General features: G+C 37.5%; 1 protein-coding gene across 3 annotated transcripts in view; it reads right to left on the bottom strand.

Moving 5' to 3' along the window:
- Positions 1 to 124: 124 nt before the first annotated feature.
- The window catches only part of LOC129744214 (nardilysin-like), a 73,837-nt gene continuing 47,995 nt past the window's right edge, over positions 125 to 25,966 (bottom strand). For 2 of the 3 annotated variants that reach the window (XM_055736625.1, XM_055736624.1), the window contains exons 2-11: positions 18,213 to 18,462; positions 8,489 to 8,852; positions 7,810 to 8,391; positions 7,668 to 7,753; positions 2,011 to 2,477; positions 1,677 to 1,947; positions 1,488 to 1,611; positions 1,266 to 1,426; positions 987 to 1,206; positions 125 to 927 (exon numbers count right to left, since the gene is read on the bottom strand). In XM_055736625.1, coding sequence (XP_055592600.1) covers positions 142 to 927; positions 987 to 1,206; positions 1,266 to 1,426; positions 1,488 to 1,611; positions 1,677 to 1,947; positions 2,011 to 2,477; positions 7,668 to 7,753; positions 7,810 to 8,391; positions 8,489 to 8,852; positions 18,213 to 18,445 — 3,294 coding nt within the window. In that variant the 5' untranslated portion in view covers positions 18,446 to 18,462 and the 3' untranslated portion in view covers positions 125 to 141. The remainder of the gene's footprint in view (positions 928 to 986; positions 1,207 to 1,265; positions 1,427 to 1,487; positions 1,612 to 1,676; positions 1,948 to 2,010; positions 2,478 to 7,667; positions 7,754 to 7,809; positions 8,392 to 8,488; positions 8,853 to 18,212; positions 18,463 to 25,966) is intronic. The other variant, XM_055736626.1, reaches the window with a different exon arrangement.

Below are 25,966 nucleotides of genomic sequence, written 5' to 3'. Positions count from 1 at the left end.
GTTGAATATTTTTTTGAGAATTTTTTAGGTTTCTATTGAAAATTTCGAAGCTATTGAACTAAGTACAACTTATCACCTTTTTAAGTTAATTCTCATATTTTCTACAATAATCAAACAATCAATGTTCTCAACTATAATGTTTTAGAACTGAATTTTGGTAACTGGGTAAACTACTAGCATTTTTCCAAAGTCAACGATATCGCCTATGAACTTTCGAGTGGAATTTTCCGTCAAGTATTGGATGGAGAAATCGCGTTGCAAATCTTCACTTTCCGCACCGTCGCTAGCAGTCAAATGATGGTTCGATTTTTCTGAAGATCCAACTACCTGAACAGCCATTTTTCGCCGGTGGTGATTATCGAATAGCAACTGTTCATAGAACTGTTTAACGTCCGTTTTAGTAAGATTTTCGATGTGGGCCATCTCAAGTTTATTCCGGTTGAAGATGTATTCTTCGGTAGTTATTTCAGCCCAGTTTCGGCTGACCTCGGTTTTCAGTTCAGTATCTACAATTTGTTTACGTTTCAAGAGTGAGCTCTTCATTATATCATAATCCGTATCTGGCATTTTTTCCAATATTTCAAGAAATTTATGATTGAAATCTTCAATACGTTCATCAATGTGTCTGTAGGTAAACTTGTCCTCCTGTGAGTGAATAGTTATAGAAAACCCAAGTATCCCGAAATTATCACGGATTGTTGTGGATACATCGTAACCAAGTTGTTCCTTGGTACGTAGAATATCAAACAAAGGTTCTTCGAGTAGCATGACTAAAATTTCCAACTGAGCATTTAACAATGGTGTTACAGGACCAGCCTGATAAAAATTCGTAGTGACAGTATTCACATCATTATCACGAAATGATTTGACTACTAGGTACAAATCACCTAGTGGTATTTCTCTGGCTCTTGATTCCACTAGAGTTTTCTGGAAAAATTGAAAAAGAAAATTACTTCACTCGAATGAATCTGGCGGGAGTAACTTACGTTTTGAATAGCTCCGCAATTCAAATTAGACATCACGGTTTCCATCACTGTCACCGCATCTTCTTTCTTGATGTTTCCTTGAATAAGAGTTTGAATTTTAACTTGACGGAAATATTTGTCAGAAAACGCTGCTAGGTCTTCCATAGTCAAATTTTTCAACTCAAGGAATCGATCTATGGTGGTCCAATAAGTTTGTTGAACTACCTTCAAACGAATATCTCTGAAAAGTACAGAAAAAAAAGATTAATTGTGAACGACAAATAATTTTTTTTATATTACCGGTTTAGTTTGCTAGCCTTTATTATTTCGTTGTAATACGTTTTTGTCATTTTCTTTATAATAACATCGAATACATCAGGATTCATATTGTTTTTGAAGTTTTTCATTGCCTGCGTTATTACATCTACTACGACGGGTAATTTTTCATTGTAGCCATCAACCTGCGGAGAGGCATAAGATTATTAATACTTAACTATTAATAATGCATCAATTGTTTGTCACCTTCAATACCAATCCCTTTTCTGATGCAAAAATTTCATAATTCAAACCAGCGACTGTAGCAGGATAAAGGTCTTCCGCTATTTGAAATTTCAGCATAGCTGTGTATAAACTGGCTAAAGTTGCACTGCAAATAAACAGACATTGAGCAATTCACAAGCTAAGGATCGGCAAACCGTCCTGAATACTCACTCTCTTGCACTTTCCACCAGTAACGGAGAAACGAAGTAAAAATACATCATCGCTAAAGGAAGGTTGAATTTGTTATCTTGCCGGAACCAAAGCTCATAGATTTCATTATGCAACAACTTTTCTGGGAACAGAGGTATCAAATTTGCTTCCGTTGCATTTTTGTGAGCTAGGATAGTAAAATCAGTACTGATGTATATATTTTTCTCTGGTAGTTTAAGCTCAGCAATAGGGGTTGTATTTTCCCAGAGAGTACGCCATTCTTGTGGTACATCTGAAAGTAAAACAGCACTATTGTATTGCACAGGATGTTATCGGTTGATTATTGGATGCGAACCTCGTTCTGCGTATTCAGTACCAAACCAATGTTCTTCCTTATCATAAACTACATTTTTGTAGGGTTTCGATGACGAAATCATAATGTTGAAATTTGGTTCATTTAGATTATCAATTACTTTTTGCACACTGTTGGCGTCGTAATGGAAATACAATTCTGAGCCCGTTATAATGTCTTTCGATGGATAGTAACGCATGTTGACAACCAACTCCTCCACATTGTCGGTAGCTTCTTTTTCTTTGCGGTACCGGAACGAGGTGTCTTCTATATCTTTGAGCTCTTCGAAAAGCCATTCCACCGGTCCCGTTTCCTTCAATAGTCTCACATAGGCGTAAATTGCGTGTAGAATTTGGTCCACATTGTCAAACCCTTTATCTGTCATGGTAACGGATACCGAAAACAGCGTGTAAAGTGTATTCTTTTCGAATCCATAGCTCGCTCCGGTTTGTACATCTAAGGCAAGCGTTCTGAAAGAAACATAAGAAGATACGATCATGTCACCATCTACATGTGTAATAAAAAACGACGTCAGATTTTTATTCTCTTTCTTTTCCAATACATCTCAAAACTGCTTTACTTTCAATAAAAAATTTAATGGAATGCGAAAAACGTACGCTTTTAAAAATAATTAACTTAACTTTGGGGTATTCAACTGGCCCTATTACTGCCCACTCGACTTTTTCGGGTATCGATAATGTTTTCTTAAGGAAAATCTATCTAACAACACGAAAACTGTTAGTATTTTCCATGTAACGAGCTGTCAAAACCATACTTTGGATCTTGAGAGAATGCATTTTGTGAAATTTTTCCCCGCAAATGTTGTATAAATTTTAACAAAGTGCATTGACTGACAAAATGATAATTACCGGCAAACAGCCTCAAGTAGCCGATTACTTTAAGCGATAAAACATCATTTTCTAACATAATCAAACTAAATGTTTTTACAATTTACACATTTGACACAATATATGCGTTAAAAACAAAGAAATTGTGCGTGACCGGTCATTAGGAACCAACACTTTTTTTATAAGGTACACCGGGGCAAGTGCAAACTCGGGGCAAGTGCAAACGCTCAACTTTTCTATGTTACAAAAAAAAGTAAAAAATATTTCGTCTTCTAGAAATTGTTGTTTAGACCCAAACGAACAATCTGACATAGATAAACTAAACTTTCTTTTAATTTTTCACTTAAAACACGGCACTGTTTGATCACACACAAATTTAAATACGTACTAGACATGAACAGTGTGTTTTTGTTTGGCATATTTTGGCTACAAAAAAGGGCATTCAAATCCGAATTTTCGTTAAAAGGTGAGTGTTTGGGACCGATATTCAAGTGAAAGCAGAAAATTTATGATAAATTTTCAGTACACCCCGAAAGTTGTGAAAATAATATTCGCTCTTGTTAACCCACACTGCGGGGAAAGTGCAAACGACACTACCGGGGTAAGTGCAAACGCACCTATAAGCCATGTAACATCAGCCATTTCAGAAAATTGATCACCAAAATGGTTCAGCATTACATTAAAATGGTCAGAAGGGGTACCAAAGTGTTGTATCTAAAGCGGATGTTCAAAGTTCCGTAATAACTTAGTAAATAAAGGTCTTTTGCTTAAAACAACAGTCACCAAAAATGGAGTTCCAAAAAGTTATCAATATTGCAAAAAAAACAGCAAATATATGAATAAAAGTTGATAAAACGTACCGGAACATGTATTCAATTCATTTTAGGACCGATACACTGACTCATCTGTGAATTAGTTAGGAAAAAGTATGGCGTTTGCACTTGCCCCCATAAACGGGGCAAGTGCAAATTTTGAAATTTTTTCACAAAAGCACCGTTACTTTTTACCAACATTTTTTTATTTTTCACTTTCAACGGGAATTTGTTTAGAACTGTTTTAGTGATGCAACGAACGATAATTGATAATTTTTGAACATAAACATATTTTTCTAGGACATGTGAAAGTTGAACTATGGTGAAAACCGTTTGCACTTGCCCCGGTGTACCTTACACCAATTACCGCCCATCACTAAGCGCTTCTAAAAACAACAACTATTGATAAAAATCGAAAATTTGCATGCAGTGCGATGCAAATCTATTCTAAGAGAAAAAAAAATAGCGTTTCAAGTCGATTTTAGGTCAAATAGGGACTATCTTGTAAACAAAAACCCTTTTTGCCATAGGAGCATAGTAGAGTTCGCTAACAGGCGTCGAATTCAATAATTTGCCGGAAACGAAAAACTTACTTACTTACTTAATGATCCCGCGCCGATCTTCCGGTGCATAGGGCCGTGGTAAAACACCTCCACTGGTTCCAGTCAAGATTCTCGTCGACAGTTCGGATTTCAGCGGTTAAGCTTCGCCGAAACGAGTTTCTGGGTCTGCCTCTTCTTCGATGTCCTTCTGGATTCCAATCTAGCACCTCTCTGCAAATCTCGTTTTCATCTTTCCGTAGTGTGTGTCCAATCCATCTCCACTTACGTTCCCGAATCTCGATGACCCGCCCTTTGATGACACCGGCGATGTAGTTCCTCATTCGAGATCCAGTTGCCAGGCCACCAAGCACGGATGATATTCCGCAGGCAGCGGTTTACAAATACTTGCAATTTTCGCGTCGTTACCGCATAAGTGCACCAAGTTTCGCACCCGTACAGCAATACGGATTTGACGTTTGAGTTAAAAATTCGGTTTTTCGTTCGTAGAGAGATCTTGCGTGACCGCCAGATGTTTCGGAGACTCGCAAAGGCAAATTGGGCCTTTCTGATCCGGGTTTCGATGTCTTTCCTGGTACCACCATCAGGCGTTATCTGGCTACCAAGATACTGGAAGCACTCCACTTTCTCAACTTGTTGCTACCATGAAACTGGAGGAATTTCCCGTGTTGATCTCCATCGACTTTGAGACCTTACGCCTTAGAACTTTCGGTGAGGTCGTCGAGCAAAACGAGGGCGAGCAAAACAATATCGTCAGCCAGGTCAAGGTCGTTCAGCGACTCTATTGTTGAAGGATTCCACGGCAATCCTCGGTTCAGTGCACAGTCGATCGATCCAGTCAGAATCTCATCCATTACGATGAGAAAAGGAACGGTGTTATCAACCAATTCCGGTAACTGCTGGAGTGAGACAGGGATGTATCTTATGATACATCCCTGTCTCACTCCAGCAGTTACCGGAATTGGTTGATAACACCGTTCCTTTTCTCATCGTAATGGATGAGATTCTGACTGGATCGATCGACTGTGCACTGAACCGAGGATTGCCGTGGAATCCTTCAACAATAGAGTCGCTGAACGACCTTGACCTGGCTGACGATATTGTCATAAAGCAAGCGCATATTTCCAGAGGCTGCGGCTCTTTCTCACTCTTCGGCTAGGGAGTTTGTTCAGGCTCTCTAGTCTCGTCTACAAGTTCGTTTAACTGCCTTTTCCAGCTCCGCATATCGTAAGCGGGCGGCTGTTTTGGCTGACCCGGTACATGCCTGCTCAATTCCGACTTTCGCCTTTTTCCGATCATTGACCATCCTCCAAGTTTCATCCGACATCCATTCACTTCTTCTTCTACAAACTTTACCGAGAGTACCATGGATCGTCGTGATAAAGGCATTCTTGATTTCACACCACTGTTCTTCGACTGTTCCGTCTGTCGGCAATTCCGAGGCTCGAGATTCTAGCTGTTCAACATATGCCCTTTTCACCTCTGGATTCTCCAACCGGCGGACGTCGTATCGGCACCCGACTTACTCCTCGCGCCGATGGACACGCGCAGCTCTCAGTCGTATCTCGCCAAGGACGAGGTGATGGTCAGATGCAATGTCTGCGCTTCGTTTGTTGCGGACATCAAGAAGGCTCCTTCTCCATTTCCGGCTGATGCAGATGTGGTCAATTTGTATTTCTGTTCGGCCATCTCGGGATACCCAAGTGACCTTATGTGCTGGTCGATGGGGGAAGAGCGATCCACCGATCACCATGTTGTTGTTGCCACAAAATTCTACAAACAGCTCTCCATTTTCGCTCATCTGTTTAGGCCATGGCGCCCCATGATGCGCTCAAGGTCTTGATTGTCGGAGCCAATCTTTTCGTTAAGTCGCCCAAATGGATTTGAATGGCACCCTTCGGAATTTTCTCTATCACGCTGTTCAGTTGCCTGTAAAACAGCTCTTTCTCCTGCAAGTCGGCAACGTCAGTTGGCGCATAACACTGGGCCATTGTAAGGTTTCTAACCCGTGTTCTAAATCTGGCTACGATTATTCTTTCGTTTATCGGTTCCCATCTAATGAGGGCCGCGTAGGCCTGCGGGCTTAACAGGAAACCAACTCCTCGTTCCCGAGTGGCATGTTCTCCTCGTATGCCAGAGTAAAGCAGGACTTGTGTTAGGCCAACGGACTTCGCTCAGTCCCAGAATTTCAAGCTTGAGGCGGCTAGCTTCTCTAGCAAGTTGAGCCAGCTTGCCCTGTTGGGCAAGGGTTAAAACGTTCCAAGTTCCAATTCGTGTCCGTGTTTTCATGCTAAAAGTCGTCGCCAAAGTTCCAGGTCGGTCATTTCTTTCGGATTCCGTAACAATTTTATGAATCGGGAGCAGTAAGTTAGCCTAAAGTCCCTATCCCGCGATGGGGCTGTCATCTTGGACTTAGCTGGCGGGAGCCGCATTTTGTAAATTCAGCCGCTCGCTGCGAGACAGACGCTGTTTGAGCCGCCCCTGACCTGGAGAGCAGTTACATTCGTTTTTTTTTCTTTTTTTCCACTTCCCCCTCCCCCTCTTTGGCCTAGAAGATACATTCATGTTTTTTGCGTTATTTCAGGAGCTCTTATTCTTGTTTTCTTAAATGCTTATTTTTTTCGAAATCTGATTCAAAATTTGTGTTTTAATCATTGTTTGAAATCTGATATTGTCTTTTTTTTCTATCGAAGTGATTTTTATAGATGCTGGTACTCGTAAATTTTAAACAAACTGTATAAATAAGCTTTGAAAGGTGATTTGACATCTACTTAAAAAGTCTATCTATAGATACTAGTATACTGATGCATAAAAAAAATCAATTTTCGAACGCTAATTTTTCTTTTTTTTTTTGCAAGGATTTTCATCCGTTTGGATGATTCATCCCAAATTTCGAACGCTAAACTATCAGTGTCTAAAAAAGTTTTTAATTTATGCCAAAAATTTATGTTTTATTTGCATAAAATCCTCACTTTCTTTCTCTCAATGTCCCGAACTACTATAGAAACACATTTTGTGACAAATAACATTACATGCTACATTTGACTACTCTGCTTGATAAGTTCTCGAGTAATGCAAAACATACGTTAAAGAATCTCCCTTTTCTTTCCCGTCTTCCCTATGAAAGCATAAGAAAGAAATACTAGTTCTCGAGTTTCCCAAAAAAAAAATTGTAAGAACGCACCCTACCTCTTTTCTATCTCTCTAAAAAAGGAAGGAGGGGTCTCAAATAATCCGAAACATTTCTAGCACTGAAATACGCTCCAATGCCAATTTGACTTCATTTGGCAAATTAGTTCTTGATTTATTAAAAAAAGTGTACTTGAACCCATCCCCTCTCTCTATTCCAAATAAAAAAATAAGATACTCAATGTTTGGTACCTTTTTTCATATTTTTATGAAAATGATACTGGATCGCAATGAAAAATAACACCACTTACCTATTCCTTAAGTAACTTGTTAAACTGTATTTTCCTTCATAGCCGAGGAGATACGATAAGTAATCGACCGGTTTCACTTTATAATCCTAGAAGATAAGCGTTCAATTAAATACTTGAAAACGTTTGAAAATCTAGTTCGTACCTCCACACTGGGCGGTAAACACCAGGTAACATCTAGCCGGCAGATGTTGGATTTCGCTTTCATAAAATAAACCTTGTTGTAGAACTCCGGCTTAAATGCATTTTTTTCATTGAATTTGGTGAAATCATTAGATGAGGAATTATTGCTTGGAATATTTGAGAAATATTTAACTACTAAAGCTTCCAGTTCATCGAGACTCATTCGGGCTTGAATGGCAAAATGCATACGATCAGCGGAGTAGTATCGTCGACGAAAGTCGTGCAAGATACTGTAGAGATCGTCTTCGGTTTTGTTATCCTTGAGGGTACGTAAATTACCCCAGGTAAATAAGCTGCATGGATGATCCTCCTGGCCAAGTGAAGCCATTAACTGTTCACGCATCGATGAAAAGCTGTTGATGTTTGTTTGGAACTCAGATTCTACGGCATCCCGCTCGCGACTGATTGAATCTCGAAGCATTAACGGAGATGCAAACAAGTTCGAAAAACGGTCCAAAGCACCGTCCAAGTATTCTTCATCGATTTCGAAAAAGAAAGTAGTTTCTTCTAAATCGGTAACAGCATTATCCGAACCACCGCATTTCTGTAACAGTGTCATAGTAATGATACCTATTATTATACATCCATTCGATTGAGGATATTTTAAATTTTGTGATGCTTCGAAACTTCCCATTACTTACCCTTATGTAGGCGTCATACTCGTTTTCGGTTGGATACTTTTCACTACCCATGAAAATCATGTGTTCTAGGAAATGGGCTAGGCCCTGTACCGATCTGGGATCGCTAAAGGATCCTACCCCGATGGACAGAGCTGCGGCGGCAAGTTTCTCGCCATCCTCATCTGAACCTTCCCCAGCTACGCTCGCTTCGTCATCACTGCCACCGCCACTGCTCTCATCCAGCTCATTTGTAGCGGAAGTTACACTCGCTGCATCGTCACTTTCATCAAACGTACTGCTGCTATTGGTGGGTAACAACTTCCGGGGCCGATCTGTAGGATCCGATATAAGGAGTGCGCGAAAACCTGTGGGCAGACGGATAGACCTATAGGAAGGAATAGACACGTCGAATCATGGCTTTAGTGAATTGGTATTATTCAAAATCAGTTGGAAGAAAGACTTCAAGCAAAGGTAATAATCAATAATCAATTTCTTGTTTGGGTTCGTCGTTTATCTATCGTTTAATGTTATTTAGCAAATTCAAATTCTCTGCAGAGGTAAATAAAACAACAGTCCTAGTTTTATTTTCTAGAATCATTCGTTTGATTTTTTTTTACAACATAATACTGGATATTTTTCACAGTTTTCCTGAAAAGCTATTATCCTTAAAATAAGAGTTTGATCTATCTATGATAGAAAAAATAATTGAAAAACATTATCAGGTAATTATGGACGTAATTCGTTTTTTTTTTATAGAATTATGAACTGTATAGCATGGGAATTAAGTTAAATAATCTTGGGAATGATCTTGTTCAAAACTATAGACATTCAAGCACATTCAATTTATCTATTAGAGAAAATTCTTCGTTTCTTTATTTTGAAAGGTCATTGAAATGAATTAGGGTACAACGGGGCAAGTGTAAACAGATTTCAGTCATAGTTCAACTTTCACATGCCCTAGAAAAATATGTATATCTTCAAAAATTATCTGTTATCGTTCGTTGCGTCACTTAAATAGTTCTCAACAAATTACCGTTGGATGTGAAAAATAAAAAAATGTTGGTTAAAAGCAGCGGTATTTTTATGGGACAAATTCTAAGTTAAAACTTGCGCCGTATATGGGGACAAGTGCAAACGCAATGCTTTTTTATTGGTATACTAGCTGACCCGGTGTACTTTGCTACACCTTCCAAATATAAATGGAATTTTAGGAAATTATTTAAATTTGTTTTTTTATTGGCATTGTTGTAAACTGGGGTAGCACGGATACAAGGTAATAAATAACACGTAGTTACTTAACACTACATATTAAAAAGACGATTTATTGACGAGGTAAAATCACGTCGCGACTTAACGTTTACAGAACAAAACATAAAGTGATTGGTTGTTGTTGTTGTAATCTACCCGCTGGTTGGCGCGTCGATCGGCTGACAGATAGGCTGCCAGCAGTGAGCCCAGCGGTATTGTTTGTAGGGTGTTTCACGCCCTAACAGGCATCTTTTTAAATTAAATTACTCATAATTCAGAAGCAACCGCTTCGAAATGAGAGCTTCAACTGGAGTAACGAATTGCTGTACAAAGATGATTTAATCTAATCTTCTGAAACTTTATCTCTAAAGATCTGCAATTTTTGCTCTGTTTTCATAAGCTTCACATTGATTCTTCAATTAGGCCAAAATGTATGTTTAAATGGTCCCTTTCTCTCTTAGAAAGGGGGGGAGGGCTCACTAACTACTATAAACACACTTTTAGTATCTAAATACCTTCACGTTTCGTTCCATTTTTCTGATAAGTTTTCGAGATTAAAGCGAGGGTCTCAAATTATTCGTACGCAAACAACCTCTCTCATATAATATGGTCTTCCTTGCTTAACAAGTAATCGATTTATGCCGAAAAAACTTGTGTGGAATCAACTTTCTCTTTCCGATCTACAACTGCTGGAAAGATCCCATGTTTTCGTAATTGAAAACTTTATCATATTAAATTTTGTTCCATTGGTTGATAAGTGCTTAAGCAACACAACCTCCTCCATCCCTCCCCTCTCCACACTGCAAGGCAGAAGGGTCTGTAACATTCATAGAAACATATCTCGTATTTAAATACCTTCCTATGTCAAATTTGATTCTATTTGCTTTATTGCTTCTCCGGTTTTACCAATGAAAGTGTATTGGAGCCTCCCCCCTACTCCCTACTATTTTTTATGCAAAACAATTGTATGGGAGTTTCCCTCTTCCCTAACTTTGACTCAATTGAAAGAGAAAGGAGTCTCAAATAAACATATAACAAATTCCCTCCCATGCCAAATTTGGTTCCATTCCCTCGATAAGCTGTAAAGTTATGCGAAAAATTGTAAAGGAGCCACCCTCTCTCCTTCCTATTACCCTACTGTAAGGAGGCAGTAGTGCTAAATATTCATAGAAACATTCCTCGTACTTAAATAGGCTCCCTAGCTTAGTTTGGTCCACTCGCTAAATAAGTTGTAAGTAGTGACTGCCGCTCATAGCAAGTCCGTCCCATTTGCATTTTCATCATTTTTGAGTTTATCCGTGGAATCACCTTAAAATTATCGGTAGTTTTAGGAGAAAACAAATTTTTGAGAACTTTGTTCTGATGAACATTGAAAAAAACCTCAAGTAAATTTGTCCCATCGTGAAAATGATCGCAAGTCGGTCCCATCGAAAAAATCATCACAAGTCACTAATCACTAATCATACTTCCACAGCCAGAACTTATGTCTGAGTCCCAAAGAACAATAAAAGCTAATTATTGTTCATCTTGTCTTTGTTCATGCTTTCAATCATTTTAACATAAAAATATTAAAATTATCAAAAACATAAAGTGGTTGGGCCTACCATGGAGCAGAGAACGCAGAGATATCTGGAACACAGGAACAGGAAGAAACGTGGACCACCAGTACCATACGTTTCAAATGGGCAATATCGTTGGAAGCATGCTAAGAAAAATGCTCCTTGATGATCATGATGATGATGATGACTATGCGCTATGTAAAGTAGCTCCACCAATCGCAATGACCATTCGTCAGTGGCTGGAAATGACTTATTTTGTACATAGAAATCTCAAAATCTTGAGAATAGAGACATCTTACAGAATGGGATGTTATAAATATAATGATTTAAAAATTCTAAGAATTATTATTCTTCGTACAACTGTTTTGAATTTCAATGTACAATCATTTCTGGTCATCGACCAAGGATAAAGCGCCTTTACTCGCTCTTGAAAATAAAAAGGGAAACGGGAAACATTAAAAAACATAAAACCTTTCGGGTCCTGTTTAGAACTCGAAAGGTTTTTTTAAAGAATTTAGCATTTATAAAAAAAAATAATTCACACAATCTAATAATTGAACTACTAAAAACATGTTTTGCAACCAGTAAAAATAAAACATAATTATGTAAAAGCATATATTTTCACAAAGAAACGATCTCACCAAAGTTCATCAAAAGATGTTAGGTTTCAGCCGTTGTTATCTCCCAGTTCTTCCTGGTACTGGTAATCTTGAATTGGGTTGCTACTGAATATTTTCATTAATACTAATTCCTAATAACTACCGCACTTCCGATGTTTTGTAAATTCTTGATTTGAAACGACTATACCGCACTTCCGTTGTTTTCTATAAAATTATTGTCAATCGCAGCAACCGATCCATTCCAACAACAATTCTATCTATCCTTCTGCCAGGCAGCTCGTAAGACGAGAATTACAACAGGGAATAGTGTACCGCTTTAAAGCCGCCCATTTTCCTCACACTCTTTTAACTTCATGGAAAACACATAAGCTTTCTGCTAACATTGGGTGATGATTCCATCCGTGCACATATATTTTGAAATCGTCACGTCACCACTTCAATCAAAACCACCTTTTTTGTTCTAAACTCAGAACCAGAACAAACAAATCTTTAGAATTTTTCCAAATTTCTTTCCAATTAGCAGCTCGACCCTCGGAAAGTCATTCTGCTTACTCGCAGAAATATAAACCAAATCGATCATCAAACTCTTTTCCGCACGATTTGGATAATCAAACTAATGTTTAAGTTTTTCAACACTTCTTCACAGTAGCTGTACATTAAGTTACTTTCTTCCAGCACACCGATGGTTTAGTATTACTTTCACTATTCGATCTTTAGTCCATCGAAAAAATCATCACAAGTCGGTCCCAAAGTCAATAATTATAGTGATAGACGACCATGTAGTGTGCTTTGAAATATAACGTTGCTACTGTAACAATTGTGCAGCCTGCAGTTCATATCGGATATGATAAAGATCAACCCGGTTGTTACAGCAATTTCTCGCATGTTATAAAAAAGCGAAATATTTTTGCTAGTTTCCCGAACATTCTACATAAAATTTTAATGGTATAAAATAATAACGCAAAAAGGTCTTTACTTACAGTTCTCTTCATACCCTACAGTAGAACATTGTATGGAAGCATCCTCTCGCCTTAAAATTATCCCTCTGGAAGAACAGGAGGTTTTCAAAATATCATAATAACGTTTCTCGAATTCAAATTCCTTTCCATACAAAGTTTGATTTCATTTGCTTGACAATTTTTCCAGTTAGGCTGATAATTCTAGAGAAGCCCCCTCCCCACTTTCGATCTTCCCATCATTTTCCACCACCATACCACCCAAATACCCTTCAAGCCAAATTTGGTTCGATTTGCTCGAACGGTTCTCAAGTTATGCTATAAAAAGGTAAGGAAGCCCCCTCCTCATTTCCTATATCCTCGCTGAAAGAAGGGAGGGGACTGACAAAATCACGTTGCACCGTTATTTTCCACGGTTCTCGCGAATTAACACGTTATTTGAGGGAAAACATTTCAAGTCGTACATGTATACGGTAGATTGTATACCGCGCAAAAAACCTTTGTGTTATTTGTATAAAAATAAATTTGTTTGGTAATTTGTTTAAAAATTTAAAAACTCAAGAAAACTTCAATCTTTATATACTTTGGACAATTGAGACAATTTGGAGTCACCGTTGAGCCGTCAACACGTACGCCGTAAATTATTTGAATAATAAAAAACACCAATTTTTTACGTACGACACTAGAAGTGATCGTCCATTTAAAGTTGTACTTCGTGGTCTCACCGGCGATCAGACACCGGATGAGATTACAACTGAATTAGATTCTTTGTTAGGTTTTTCTCCTATTCAAGTAATTCAAATGAGGAAAAGAACCAACACGAATAATATCAGTAGTGTTGGTTTTGCTCCTGAGCTTTATTTGATCCATTTTAAAAAGGATCAGGTGAATAATTTGCAAATTCTTGAAAAGGCTCGTCTTATGTTTCATTGTCGAGTCAAATTCGAACCTTTTCGAAAACCTTCTACAAATTTTCTACAAAATATTACGCAATGTCGTCGTTGTCAAGCTTTTTGTCACGGCACTAAAAATTGTAGAATGAATGCCAGATGCATGCTTTGCGGCTCATTCGATCATGAAAAATCTAAATGCCTTTATGGTGGTGATAAACCAAAAACAGAATTTTTCAAGTGTGCAAATTGCGCAGGTAATCATTCCACGAATTCTCTAGACTGTCTTGTTAGGGCAAAAATTATTGCTTCTAGAAAAAATCCCAAAGTTTCCAGAAAAGTTTCTTCTTCTCCTTCCTCTTTTTCGTCTTCACACGTCGGGCCGGCAAACAACCTGCCTGTTCGCGGTCAGCCTCGGCCTACATTGGAATCACGGCTGGGTAATACCCGAAGTGATTTTAGTGTTACCTGTGCTGATTCTGCGCCCCAGACTCGTTGTTTATCGTTCTCAGAGGTGGTTGAAAGTGGATTGCCCTCTTCAGGTTTAACTAATCAAAATGGGAAAAAACCAAGTCTCAACGTTCATGCGAAGGCTTGGGAAAATCTCCGAAATTCAAATACTTGTTCTTCTCCTTCATTTCCTGATCCTAACAATTTTGTTGATTTGGGTGAGATTACTGAGGAAAAATTAAAATTTTTGCATCAAAATTTAATGGAAATGATGCAACTTATGTTGAAAGCAAATTCAATGTTTGAAGCTTTCCAAACTTCTTTTAATAATGCCAACAAAATTATTATGACTTTACGATTCCCTCATGGATCCAAATAGATGTTTAAATATTATGAATCGGAACGCTAAATCTTTGCTGGCTAACCAAGATGAGTTCTTTTTATTTTTGAAAACTCAAAACATACATATTGCTGCCATCACTGAAACTTTTTTAAAGCCGGACAATAACTTGAAAAGCAATGCTTTCTTTAAAATTTTGCGAAATGATCGACTTGATCGACAAGGTGGGGGTGTAGCTATTGTCATCAATAGTCGTCTCAAATTTAGACTTCTTCCTTCTTTCAATACAAAAGTCTTAGAAACAATCGGAATTGAATTAGAAACTTCTATGGGGAAAATTATAATTATTGCCGCATATTTGCCTTTTCAATGTAGCGGTACACAGAAAAATTTTTTGAAGGGAGATTTACAAAAACTCACCAGAAACAAATCTAAATTTTTTATTATTGGTGACTTTAATGCAAAACACCGATCTTGGAATAATATGTCATCAAATTCAAATGGGAATATTTTATTTAATGACTGCTCTGCAGGTTATTATACTGTTGAATATCCTAATGGGCATACTTGTTTCTCTTCGATTAGAAATCCTTCCACAATTGATTTGGTTCTAACGGATTTAGGCGAGCATTGTATTCAATTAGTTACTCATGCGGACCTCGATTCAGACCACCTTTCAGTAATTTTTTCTTTATCCCAAAGTCCCATTGAAAACCCTTTAAAATCAACTTTTAACTTTCAAAAGGCTAACTGGGAGCGATATAGGAATTTTATTGAACGTAATTTAGATGTAAACGTTCCACTAAATTCAACAGAAGATATTGATTTGGCTGTAAATAGAAAATTTGACAACTTCAATAGTCAATGCTAAAGCCGCTTCAATACCCAAAGTTAAACATAAATTTAATCAACCTTTGATCGATGATGATCTTCAGTTTTTGATACGACTGAAAAACATTCGTCGACGCCAATATCAACGAACTAGGGATGCTTATTTGAAATTTATTTATTGCGACCTTCAAAAAGAAATCAAACGTCGTTTAAACTTTATTCGTAATGGAAATTGTGCAAAAGCAGTAGAGGACATAAAACCCTACTCAAAGCCATTTTGGAAATTAACTAAAATTCTGAAAAAGCCCCAGAAGCCAATGCCTACTTTGAAAAATGGGAATAAACTTCTTTTAACTAATGCAGAAAAAGCTCAAAAATTATCCAAACAATTTGAGTCTGCTCATGATTTTAATTTAAACGTTGTAAGTCCAATTGATGCTCAAATTTCCCTTGAATTTGATGATATTCTTTCTAAACAAAATGTATTTGAAAGTTCTTGTGAGACAAATATTGATGAACTTAAATTGATTTTCAAAAAATTTAAAAATATGAAAGCCCCGGGGGAAGATGGAATTTTCTATATTCTTATTAAAAAGTTGCCTGAAAGCACATCAATTTTTTTAGTTAAAATCTTCAATAAATGTTTTTACTTGGCTTATTTTCCAAATAAATGGAAAAATTCCAAAGTAACTCCAATTTTGAAACCTGGAAAAAGTGCTTCAGAGCCTTCAAGTTATCGACCAATAAGTTTGCTTCCATCTTTAAGTAAACTATATGAGAGAGTTATTTTGAATAGAATGATGATCCACATTAATCAGAATTCTATTTTCCCTAATGAACAATTTGGTTTTCGTCATGGGCATTCTACTACACATCAACTTTTGAGTGTAACTAATATGATTAACGCTAACAAATCTGAAGGTTGTTCAACTGGTATTGCTCTTCTTGAGCTTTTGACAGTGTTTGGCACAAAGGTTTAGTAGCTAAAATAGCTCGATTTGATTTTCCCGTATATCTCACCAAAATTATACAAAATTTTTTGACTAGCCGAACCTTACAAGTAAGCTATCAAAATTCATGCTCTGAAAGGACACCCATTAGAGCTGGTGTCCCTCAGGGTAGTATACTTGGGCCAATTTTATACAATATTTTTAGTTCTGATCTTCCTGATGTTCCAGAAGGAAAAGGTAGAAGATTATTTGCTGATGATACTTTGCTTTCAGTCAAAGGTCGGAATTTACGAGTGGTACGCAGTAGATTGCAACAAAATTTAAATTCCTTTTTGAATTATTTGAAAATGTGGAAAATTTCTCCTAACGCTTCCAAAACTCAACTTATTTTATTTCCCCATAAGCCAAGAGCTCAATTTTTAAAACCTAATGAAAATCATTCCATAACTTTTAATGGGGTTTCATTAGAATGGTTTGATCACGTGAAGTACTTGGGATTTACACTTGATCGGAATCTTACTTTTAAAAATCACCTTGAAGATATTCAATCTAAATGTAATAAATACACTAAATCTCTTTATTCTCTCATCAACAGGAAATCCCGACTATGCCTGAGGAGTAAGATGCTGATATATAAACAGGTATTCCGACCAGCGATTATGTATGCAGTTCCGATTTAGTCTAGCTGCTGCGCGACGAGGAAGAAAGCCATCCAGAGGATTCAGAACAAGGTTCTGAAAATGATTTTGCGGCTTCCCCCTTGGCACAGCACCGAAGATCTTCGTCGGATTGCGGGTATTGAATCTATCGAAGAGATGGCCAACAATGGAACACCTAATTTAATGTAGTAATGTAATAATGTGATGATGAATTGATACAAATAAAGACATATTTAAAAACAAAAAAAAGAGACAATTTGGAGTATTGAGTATGAGGCAATGGTATGAAGATTCCGGAGAAATAATTGATCTCTAAAATTCTATCATCTATAATTATTTGGAAGCAGCTTAAACAATACATTGGTTGAACATGCCTTAAGAACGCTTAACTGAATCAGAATCTTACTGTAATGCTAAGAGCTTAAGATTTGTTCAGTATTGTCTTACATAAACTATTAAAAATGCTGCTTTTTTTGAAAAAAAAGACGAATTTGCAAGATTTTCTGTTCATTAAAGAATTCTAATTGAGACTAAAATTTTATTTTTTTCGTGTTAGTCAGTAAACTTTGTAAAAGATTTTCAAGAAAAAAAAAGCGGGACATTCAACAAAAAAGCGGGACATGTCCCGCTTTAGCGGGACAGAGGGCAACCCTAGCAGAAGGCTCTGAATTCTCATACATCTGTTAAAATGTATACTTTTTAACGATATTTCACACTGAGTTTTGGATTTTTTTAAAACTTAACTTTTACCATAAAAAACAGGGGTGGAATTATGAATCCTATTCGATTCGAGTTACCCGTTTCGAGTTGAACTCGAATCGAATTAGCATCAGTATTACGAATCTCATTCGAGTTCTAAATTTTCACGTACTAGATTTCGAGTAAATCGGGTAGTAGATCATCTCGAAATGTTCCATTCGAATCGAGATCGGTAATGCCAAAGTTGGTCGAATCGAACGAAACTCGATTGTTTCGAGTTCCATAATCCCGCCCCAGGTGTCCACTTTCGTTCGTGAACACTTCTTAGTTCAGAATTTCAACTCAATACAAACAGTTGTAAACATTCAAAACGAGTTCGGCTCCTCAAAGCTTGAAGGTGTGAGCCGAGAATTTATAGTTGTTGGTATGTATTTCTTTTCTTTCAACCTAGAAAATTTAACGCATTCGATACTTAATTCGAATTGTTTTGACTTTTTAAATTTATTTGACAGTTATATTATAACCATTCATTTCTGCACTCACCTGTACAACTTCCTATCCGAGAGGGATTTGTCCGGTGTTTCGAGATATTCGGTGCCTCCACTGCTATCTCCCAGGTGAGATGTCTCGTCTCTGATGGCTGGCATCTTGAGCTGCGAATTTGATGGAACCAGTTGCGATGCAGGTGATAGTGCTCGTTTGCGCGTCATTAAGGGACCAACCTGTGCGAATCTAGTGCAACCGTTTCTCGCGAATAAGGTGAAGCATGCTATCATAACCAGCAGCGCATTACCTTAATAATGCGTGATTGTCGTCGGCCGAGGGTGATTATAAAGAAAAACCGATTATCAGATCGATGAATCAAGCGACGGCGTTTAAGGGCAGCAAATGAGGCAGCACAGGACCGGAAAGAAAGCATAAGGAAACAGTCAAGTAACTTATTTGAATAGACTAGATTAATATTCATGTTTATTTTCTGCTTTACTTTCTGCGCTTGGAATTACTAAACTTAAACCTAAATCTGTAAGATTTTGAAAATTTCAATAATAACAACAGTTTAACTTCTAAATACTTTGGGCTAATTTATGATCGGAATTTGAAAATCACATTGAAGAAAGATATCTAGTCAAAATTAAATATGCCTCCAGAGGATTAACCTTGGCACAACACTTTTGTTGAATGGATTGATGCATGATTTAGAAGATGGTCAATAAATCATTTCAAATTTCAGATACGACATTCAAATTCATCTTTGAGATTCGTGTTATATTATTTAAGTTGTTTCGAAGATGGTTTTTAGATAAATAACAAGCTATCCATTCACTTGAATAGTTTACAACTGAATCTAAAGTGAACACTCAGCTTAATTGATGAGAATTAAATGTAATGATTAAAGAAGAAAAAAAGACAAGACAGTCGTTAAAACTGGATTGAATGCAATTTAGTTAGAGTTTTAGCAAGGCAGCCGTCATCTTGTCACGAACTTAGCTAGAATTACCTTACGTAATAGTAATTGAAAAATAATCGACACCACGGTGAATGAAGATTTGGATCAACGCGGAGCTTTGCGATGGTTCAACATTCGTTCTCGGTCATTTTGTTTTTCTTTGCTTAAAATTTGAATGAGCCATTGAAATGCTTATTATTTAGATTGCAAAACAACCGACGCTTTCCCCATTGATCAACTATTTATGAATAACACCCTTACCATCATCAACGGCTACAAAAATGCTGCCATTTCATTGTTGATGCACTCATCCGGAACATTCATTTAAGAAGCCTTCATGCAATCTCCTGTTTACGAACACGAGCTTTTTTATAATTAACTTTGAAATTAGTATTAGTACTTTGCAGCCTTCCCGTAAAAAATGGGGTATAACCGTATAACTATGCATTGATTGGTTATCAAACTTTTATTATTCAAACAATAATGTTTTAAAAGCCCGTTGTTAACTGGCACCCATAACTTTGAAATACGTACTGAAAACGATAATTAATTTTCTTATTAGTCATCTCTCACCTCTCCATTCTATTGCATTACAATCTTTACTATACTAAACAATATAAACTCAAATGTCAATGCAGGTTTAAAAAGATCATCAAAAATTCGTAAAGAATTCTAGATATTTTATCATAGAATGCAAGGGCATAAAGAGCACCCGAGGCAAAAAAGCACCTCTAGTTTTACAGAAATTGCGCATTTCCAAAAAAAAAAACTTTAAATGAGGAACACATCAGTAGTTCATAAAGAATCTATCTCTAGACAAAACATTGATTTTCTCTTCAAATATACCGAAATATATTTAAAAAAACAACTTTTTTCAAATTGATGAAAATATTATAATTTTAGAGCACAGCTTTCAGCTGTTTCGAACATTTCCCTCATAAATCATTTAAATCATGAAAAGTTTTGAACAAATATAGTTAAAGCTACTGCTTCTGATTCTAAATATCATCTTATTTGAAAGAAATTTGAAAGTAAAGTTTTAAATTTTCACAGTTGGGCCAAATCAAGCCCATTTTAGGAGGACGTGCCATTATTGGAGTCAACTTTCAAGAAAATTTCTGCATAGCTGTGATTAATTTAACCACTACAAACATGATCACAGCTATGAAAAAACACTTGAAAACTAGTTTTCAAGCTCGAAGAACCAAAAAAAACTCCTTTTGGTAGCAATTTGACCCATGTCGAAAATAGGTCCTACTAAATTCCTTAGACCAAACCCACCGGGCGTTGCTATTTCGGTCGGTATTTTAAATGTTTTGATTGGTTGCGTTTTTATCTACTTACTTATTTTCGCACCCGTTGTTGCGATCCAGGTAGGTATTTGTGCTTGTTTATTTTCTGATAGCGACTACCGGCTGTGTTGCTACCGGGTTGCTACATAAACGCATCCTGTAACAACCTACTGCTCGAATGCTATTTTTCGAATCAAGTTAGCAACTGTTGGTGCGATGACTGGTTGATAAATATGTTGCTGAATGTAATGTACTCGATTCGAGGTTTAGCAACCATTGGTGGGCCTGGTCTTAGGGACTTATTTTGGACCACTCAACATAACCTGGTTAATAAACTTGCAGTTAAATGTTCATGAACGTAATAAGACGTTGTACGACGATGTGAAATTAATTTCGCACATTATTTCATTTTTTTTTTCATTTATTGTCGGGGTTCACTTCAGCCGGCATTAAACCAAGCCAATCATTTTTTAACTTACTTTGTGTGCTTTAAACCAGTATTTAACACTGCAGAGTAAATTTCGTCGAGATTGCAGTCGTAATTTTCATAACATTTGAAACTCACTATATAACGTGGGAGTTTTTCTGTTTTTACTCTATCTTTTCGAAAATTATTGTTTTAGTAAGGAATATTCAACAAACTAGTGTACCTAAATAGAGGCAGGGGAAAAGCAATTGCATTCAGGCAATATCTCGCCAGGCACCAGCAGTGATATCAATTGAATTGTTGTATACTGTTTACCGGTATTCCATTTAACGAAAAACCATTTACCGGAATGCTAAAGCATGGATCATCCTAAATCTGGACGCACTGTTTATTATACCATAGCGCTCCTAGTTGTCGGATCTGGAATGTTTTGACAGTACTTTGTTCGGAAATGTTTCCTCTATGAGTGCGTAAAATTTCATAACGATTCGTTTTGTTCCAATAAAGTTACACGTAGGGGAGATGAGGGCATAACGAGCACCCGAGGCATAATGAGAACTACGCTTTTCTACGAAAGTGCGTATTTTCTTAAATAAATTTTCATGAGGATTTGTTTCGTACTTCCTATAGTATTAATTTTTCACAAAAAAAGGAATCTCCTTATCATCTTTACAGAGATATTTAAAAAAAACTAGCTTGGTTCTAAAGTTACGAAAATATTATAATTTTTGAGCACCACGAAATAAGCTCTTATGATCTTAAAATAACCTTGATCTATAATGTACGCACTGCAACATGATGTACACATTGTTTCTCAATTTTTACCATCATAAAATTTTTGATTTTTCACTTTTATCAATTTTAAAACACGTTTTTACTTAAATTTGTTGACTAGGGGCATATAGAGCACCATATTATCGAGGCATAATGAGCATTTTCTGCCGTAGAATCTAGCAGCGAATTAAAATTGATTTAAAGCGCCACACCTTGACTAGTTTTCATCCGACAATTTAGCCTAGTGGTAAGGTGTCGGAGAGGTAATCAAAAGACTAGAGTTAGATTTCTGTTCGAGGTGATTTTTTTTCCATTCACAATTCATGATCGATTTTTTTATTGTTACATTATACGGCTAGTAGCATCATCCTCCGAACAAAGCACTTAATGTATGAGCGTGCGTGAATTGTTTGTATTCTACAAACAGACCTAGATTATTTTGTTATTGCTTTGTTTGATGAATCTACGACTCACCTGACTTCATCGAATTGAATTCGCTGCTAGATTCCCCGGCAAAAACGCACATCTTGCTCTGATTAATGGTGCTCATACTGACTCAGGGGGAGTTCTCATTATGCCTCCACAGTGGCTGGTTTTCAGCTTTTGGCAAATTTTTTAAAATGCATTTTTTAACGTTTTCATCTAGTTTTTCACGTTTCAGCCCGTTAGGGAATAGGCTTTTCAAGTGTCTGAACACGAAACAATAATGTAACCTCCATATTATAGCTATTTTCTATGGTTAAATAACCGTTTTCCTTAAGGTGGCCATTATGCCCCCATCTCCCCTACCTAATGGAAGCCGCGAGGCGAAAATTAATTTTGGAAACCCACACAGGAAATAATAAAAAGGTAAAACTTACCGAGATAGAAAAGGTGAATGCTAGTGAGATCCAAATAGGTAACTTTTACCTCACCGAGGTGAAACTCACCTCACAACGAGGTAAAGTTTACCTGAATCGAGCAGACAAAAAAGGTAGAATCCACTAAGAAAAAAAGGTAAATTCAAAAAAGGTACTTTCTACCTCTTCGAGGTAAAGCTTACCTCGTAGCGAGGTGAAGTTGACCTGGATTACGCTGAACAAAACGGTACAATTCACCTCGAAACAAAGGTAACTATTTATTTTCCGAACCCGTTTATCGAGGTTAAGTTGTTTATCCATTCAGGTATAAGTTCTGTTTGGTGCGCAATATGTGAAAATGGGAACAGAATGGTATATTAAGTATTAAATTTCATTTTGTTGTGCTGGTTCTCATCATATAACTTTATTACAGATTGGCCTACTAAGCTACGAAGTGTTTTACTCATCATTCCGGAACAGCCAAAATTATCCCCCAGCTGATCGGGTGAATCAAACGGAAAAGGGACGGAATATGCTAATTGTAGGATGATTCAGCGGCCATGGTGGACACGGAAAAGGCAGCGTTGATGACCGAGAGGATGCAATAGTGTTTTCCTCCGAAAAAGAAAGCTCAAATTTTGTGTGATAAATTGATCTATCTTACGCGGAACATTTAATCAAAAAATATCATCAGACTTAAAAGCTATGGAAGTTCAAAGTCGAAGCGACAGTACGCGAATTTCTATACAATTATGAACGGTACTGTACCTAAGGGTCCGGCGCCGATTGTCGGATGCATAGGGCTGAGATAAAAGATCTCCACTGCTGGCGAACCGGAATCAGCGTCCTCATTTGCTGCCAGACAAGTTTTTCGTCAACTGTGCGGAATTCAGCGGTCACACTACGCTGCCACGAGATTCTTTGCCTGCCTCTTTTTTGATGCCCATCTGGATTCCAGTCACGCGCCTCTCTGCAAATGTGGTTTTAATCCCTAAATTTTCCAAAAATTTTCAAATAGTTGAGAAAAAGCATGTTCGGGCTTGAAAATTTTGAACCAAATCTGTGATGTGTGCGTTTTTCCGAGGAATCCAACGGAGCCTATTTGAGTCACCGCACGCATTGGAAACAGGCTGTTTTACCATCAATTCCCTTACATTTTTCAAATAGTTCAGAAAAAGCATGATCGGACTTGAAAATTTTGAACCAAATGAGAATTATTTTAGGCGATTTTTTTTCGAGGAATCGAAGGGAGTCTATTTTAGCCACCGCACGCATTGGGAAATGCAGTTTTGGCTGTTTTATCCTCAATTTCCTTAAATTTAGCAAATAGTTCTAAAAAGGATGTTCGCACCTGGAAATTTTGAACCAAAAGGGACGTATCTTATGTGATTTTTTCCGAGAAATTCAATGAAATCTGTTTGAGCCACCACACACTTTGGAAACAGGAGTTATGGCTGTATTCCCCCTATCCCCCTCAATTCCCCAATAATTTTCAGTTATTCAAGAGAAAAGCATGTTCGGACTTGAAAATTTTGAACCTAATGGGACGTATTTTGTGTAATTTTATTCGAGGAATCCAATGGCGGCTATTTGAACCACCGCACGCTTCGAAAAATGAAGTTATGGCAGTTTTTAACCTCAATTCTCCTATATTTTCCAATTATTTCAGAAAAAAACCATTTCGGACTGGAAAATTTTAAAGCAAATGGGCCATATCTTGTGTGATTTTTTTCCAAGGAATCCAACGAAGCCTATTTAAGGCACCACACACTTTGGAAATAGCAGTTATGGCTGTTTTACCCTCAATTTTCTGAATAAATTGAAAAATGTTGTGAAATTGAGGGTGAAACAGCCATAACTCCTGTTTCCAATGCGTGCTCAGGCTCTAAAAGGCTCCGTTGAATTCCTCGGTAAAAACATTCAAGATACGTACCATTTTGTTCAAAGTTTTCAAGTCCGAAATGCTTTTTTTTAAATAATTGAAAAATGTTGAGGACTCTCATTGGATTTCTTAGAAAATATCAAGTAGCCCTCATTGGATTTCTTAGAAAATATCACACAAGATACGTCCCATTTGGTTTAAAATTTTTCATAGAACGTGGCGCCCCATGATGCACTCAAAGTCCTGATTATCGTGATGCCGTGAAATCCTTCGAAAATGGAGCAACTGAACGACCTTGACCTGGCTAACGATATTGTTTTGCTCGCCCAAAGACAACAAGACATGCAGAGCAAAGTCGACGACCTCACCGAAAGCTCCAAAGCAGCAGGTCTCAAAATCAATGTCGGAAAGACCAAGTCGGTGAAACTCTACACAGTAAATCCTCCCAATTTCTTGGAGCTGGACAACAACCTGAGAAAGTAGTGATCAGATTACGCCTGATGGTGGTACCAAGAATACATCGAAGCCCGTATTAGAAAAGCCCGATTTGCGTTTGCGAGTTTCCGAAACATCTGGCGCTCACGCCAGATCTCTCTACGAAATAAAATCCCAATCTTCAACTCAAACGTCAAATCCGTATTGTTGAAAGGGTGCGAAACTTGGTGCACATATTATACGGTGACGACGCGAAAACTGCAAGTTTTTGTGAACCGCTGCCTGCGGAACATCATCCGCGCTTGGTGGCCTGGCAACTGGATCTCAAACGTGGAACTTCATCGCCGGTGTCATCGAAAGGCGCTAGAAATCGAGATTCGGGAACGTAAGTGGAGATGGATTGGGCACACGCTGCGAAGCGATGAAAACGAGATTTGCTGAGAGGCGCTTGACTGGAATCCAGATGGGCATCGAAAAAGAGGCAGGCCCAGAAGCTCGTGGCGGCGTAGTCTAGCCGCTGAAATCCGCACAGTTGACGAGAACTTGGGGTGGCAGCAACTGAAGACACTGGCTCCGGATCGACAGCAGTGGAGATTTCAGCCCTATGCGTCGGTCAATCGGCACCGGACCCTTGGTTTAGGTTAGGTACACAGTTAGAAAAATCCTTGTAACATTACATGCAACTGCATGGGTAGAAGGGAATCGGGTATTTACATGTATCAATACGGCTTAATTCATGTAAACTTCCCATCGCCTTCAACTGATTTGTTTACTGTAAACCTACATTTCCAATCATTCTTTTTGGTATGGTTGTTTATCCAATAAGAAAAGCATCGATATTTGTCGATAAGAGATTTTAATATCTTACACATACATTTTATTTGATCCACACAAGAAAAATTGGTACCTATTCGATAAATTTTCACGAATTCCGGTTTTTTTGGTGCTATTCCCCCGACGACGGCAATAGCGATTGACATGCTGGTAGAAAAATAAGTTGCAGTCACACTTGCGGTAGCCCGTGCTTTCGTTGAATTCAAGTGGCATTTTTTTCTGGAACAAATAAAATTGACAAATTGATATAATAATTACAATAATTAGAAGGGTATTAGGTTTTATTTCTCACTTACTTGCTTTAAAACTCAGCATGCACCCCGTCGATTCGAACAGAAGCGAACAGCACACGAGCAGGTACAAGATT

This window comes from Uranotaenia lowii, chromosome 2 (assembly GCF_029784155.1).
Source record: "Uranotaenia lowii strain MFRU-FL chromosome 2, ASM2978415v1, whole genome shotgun sequence".
Classification (NCBI taxonomy): Eukaryota; Metazoa; Arthropoda; class Insecta; order Diptera; family Culicidae; genus Uranotaenia; species Uranotaenia lowii.
The sequence above is the reverse complement of the archived record's forward strand: the minus strand, read 5'-3'. Positions and strand labels throughout refer to the sequence as shown.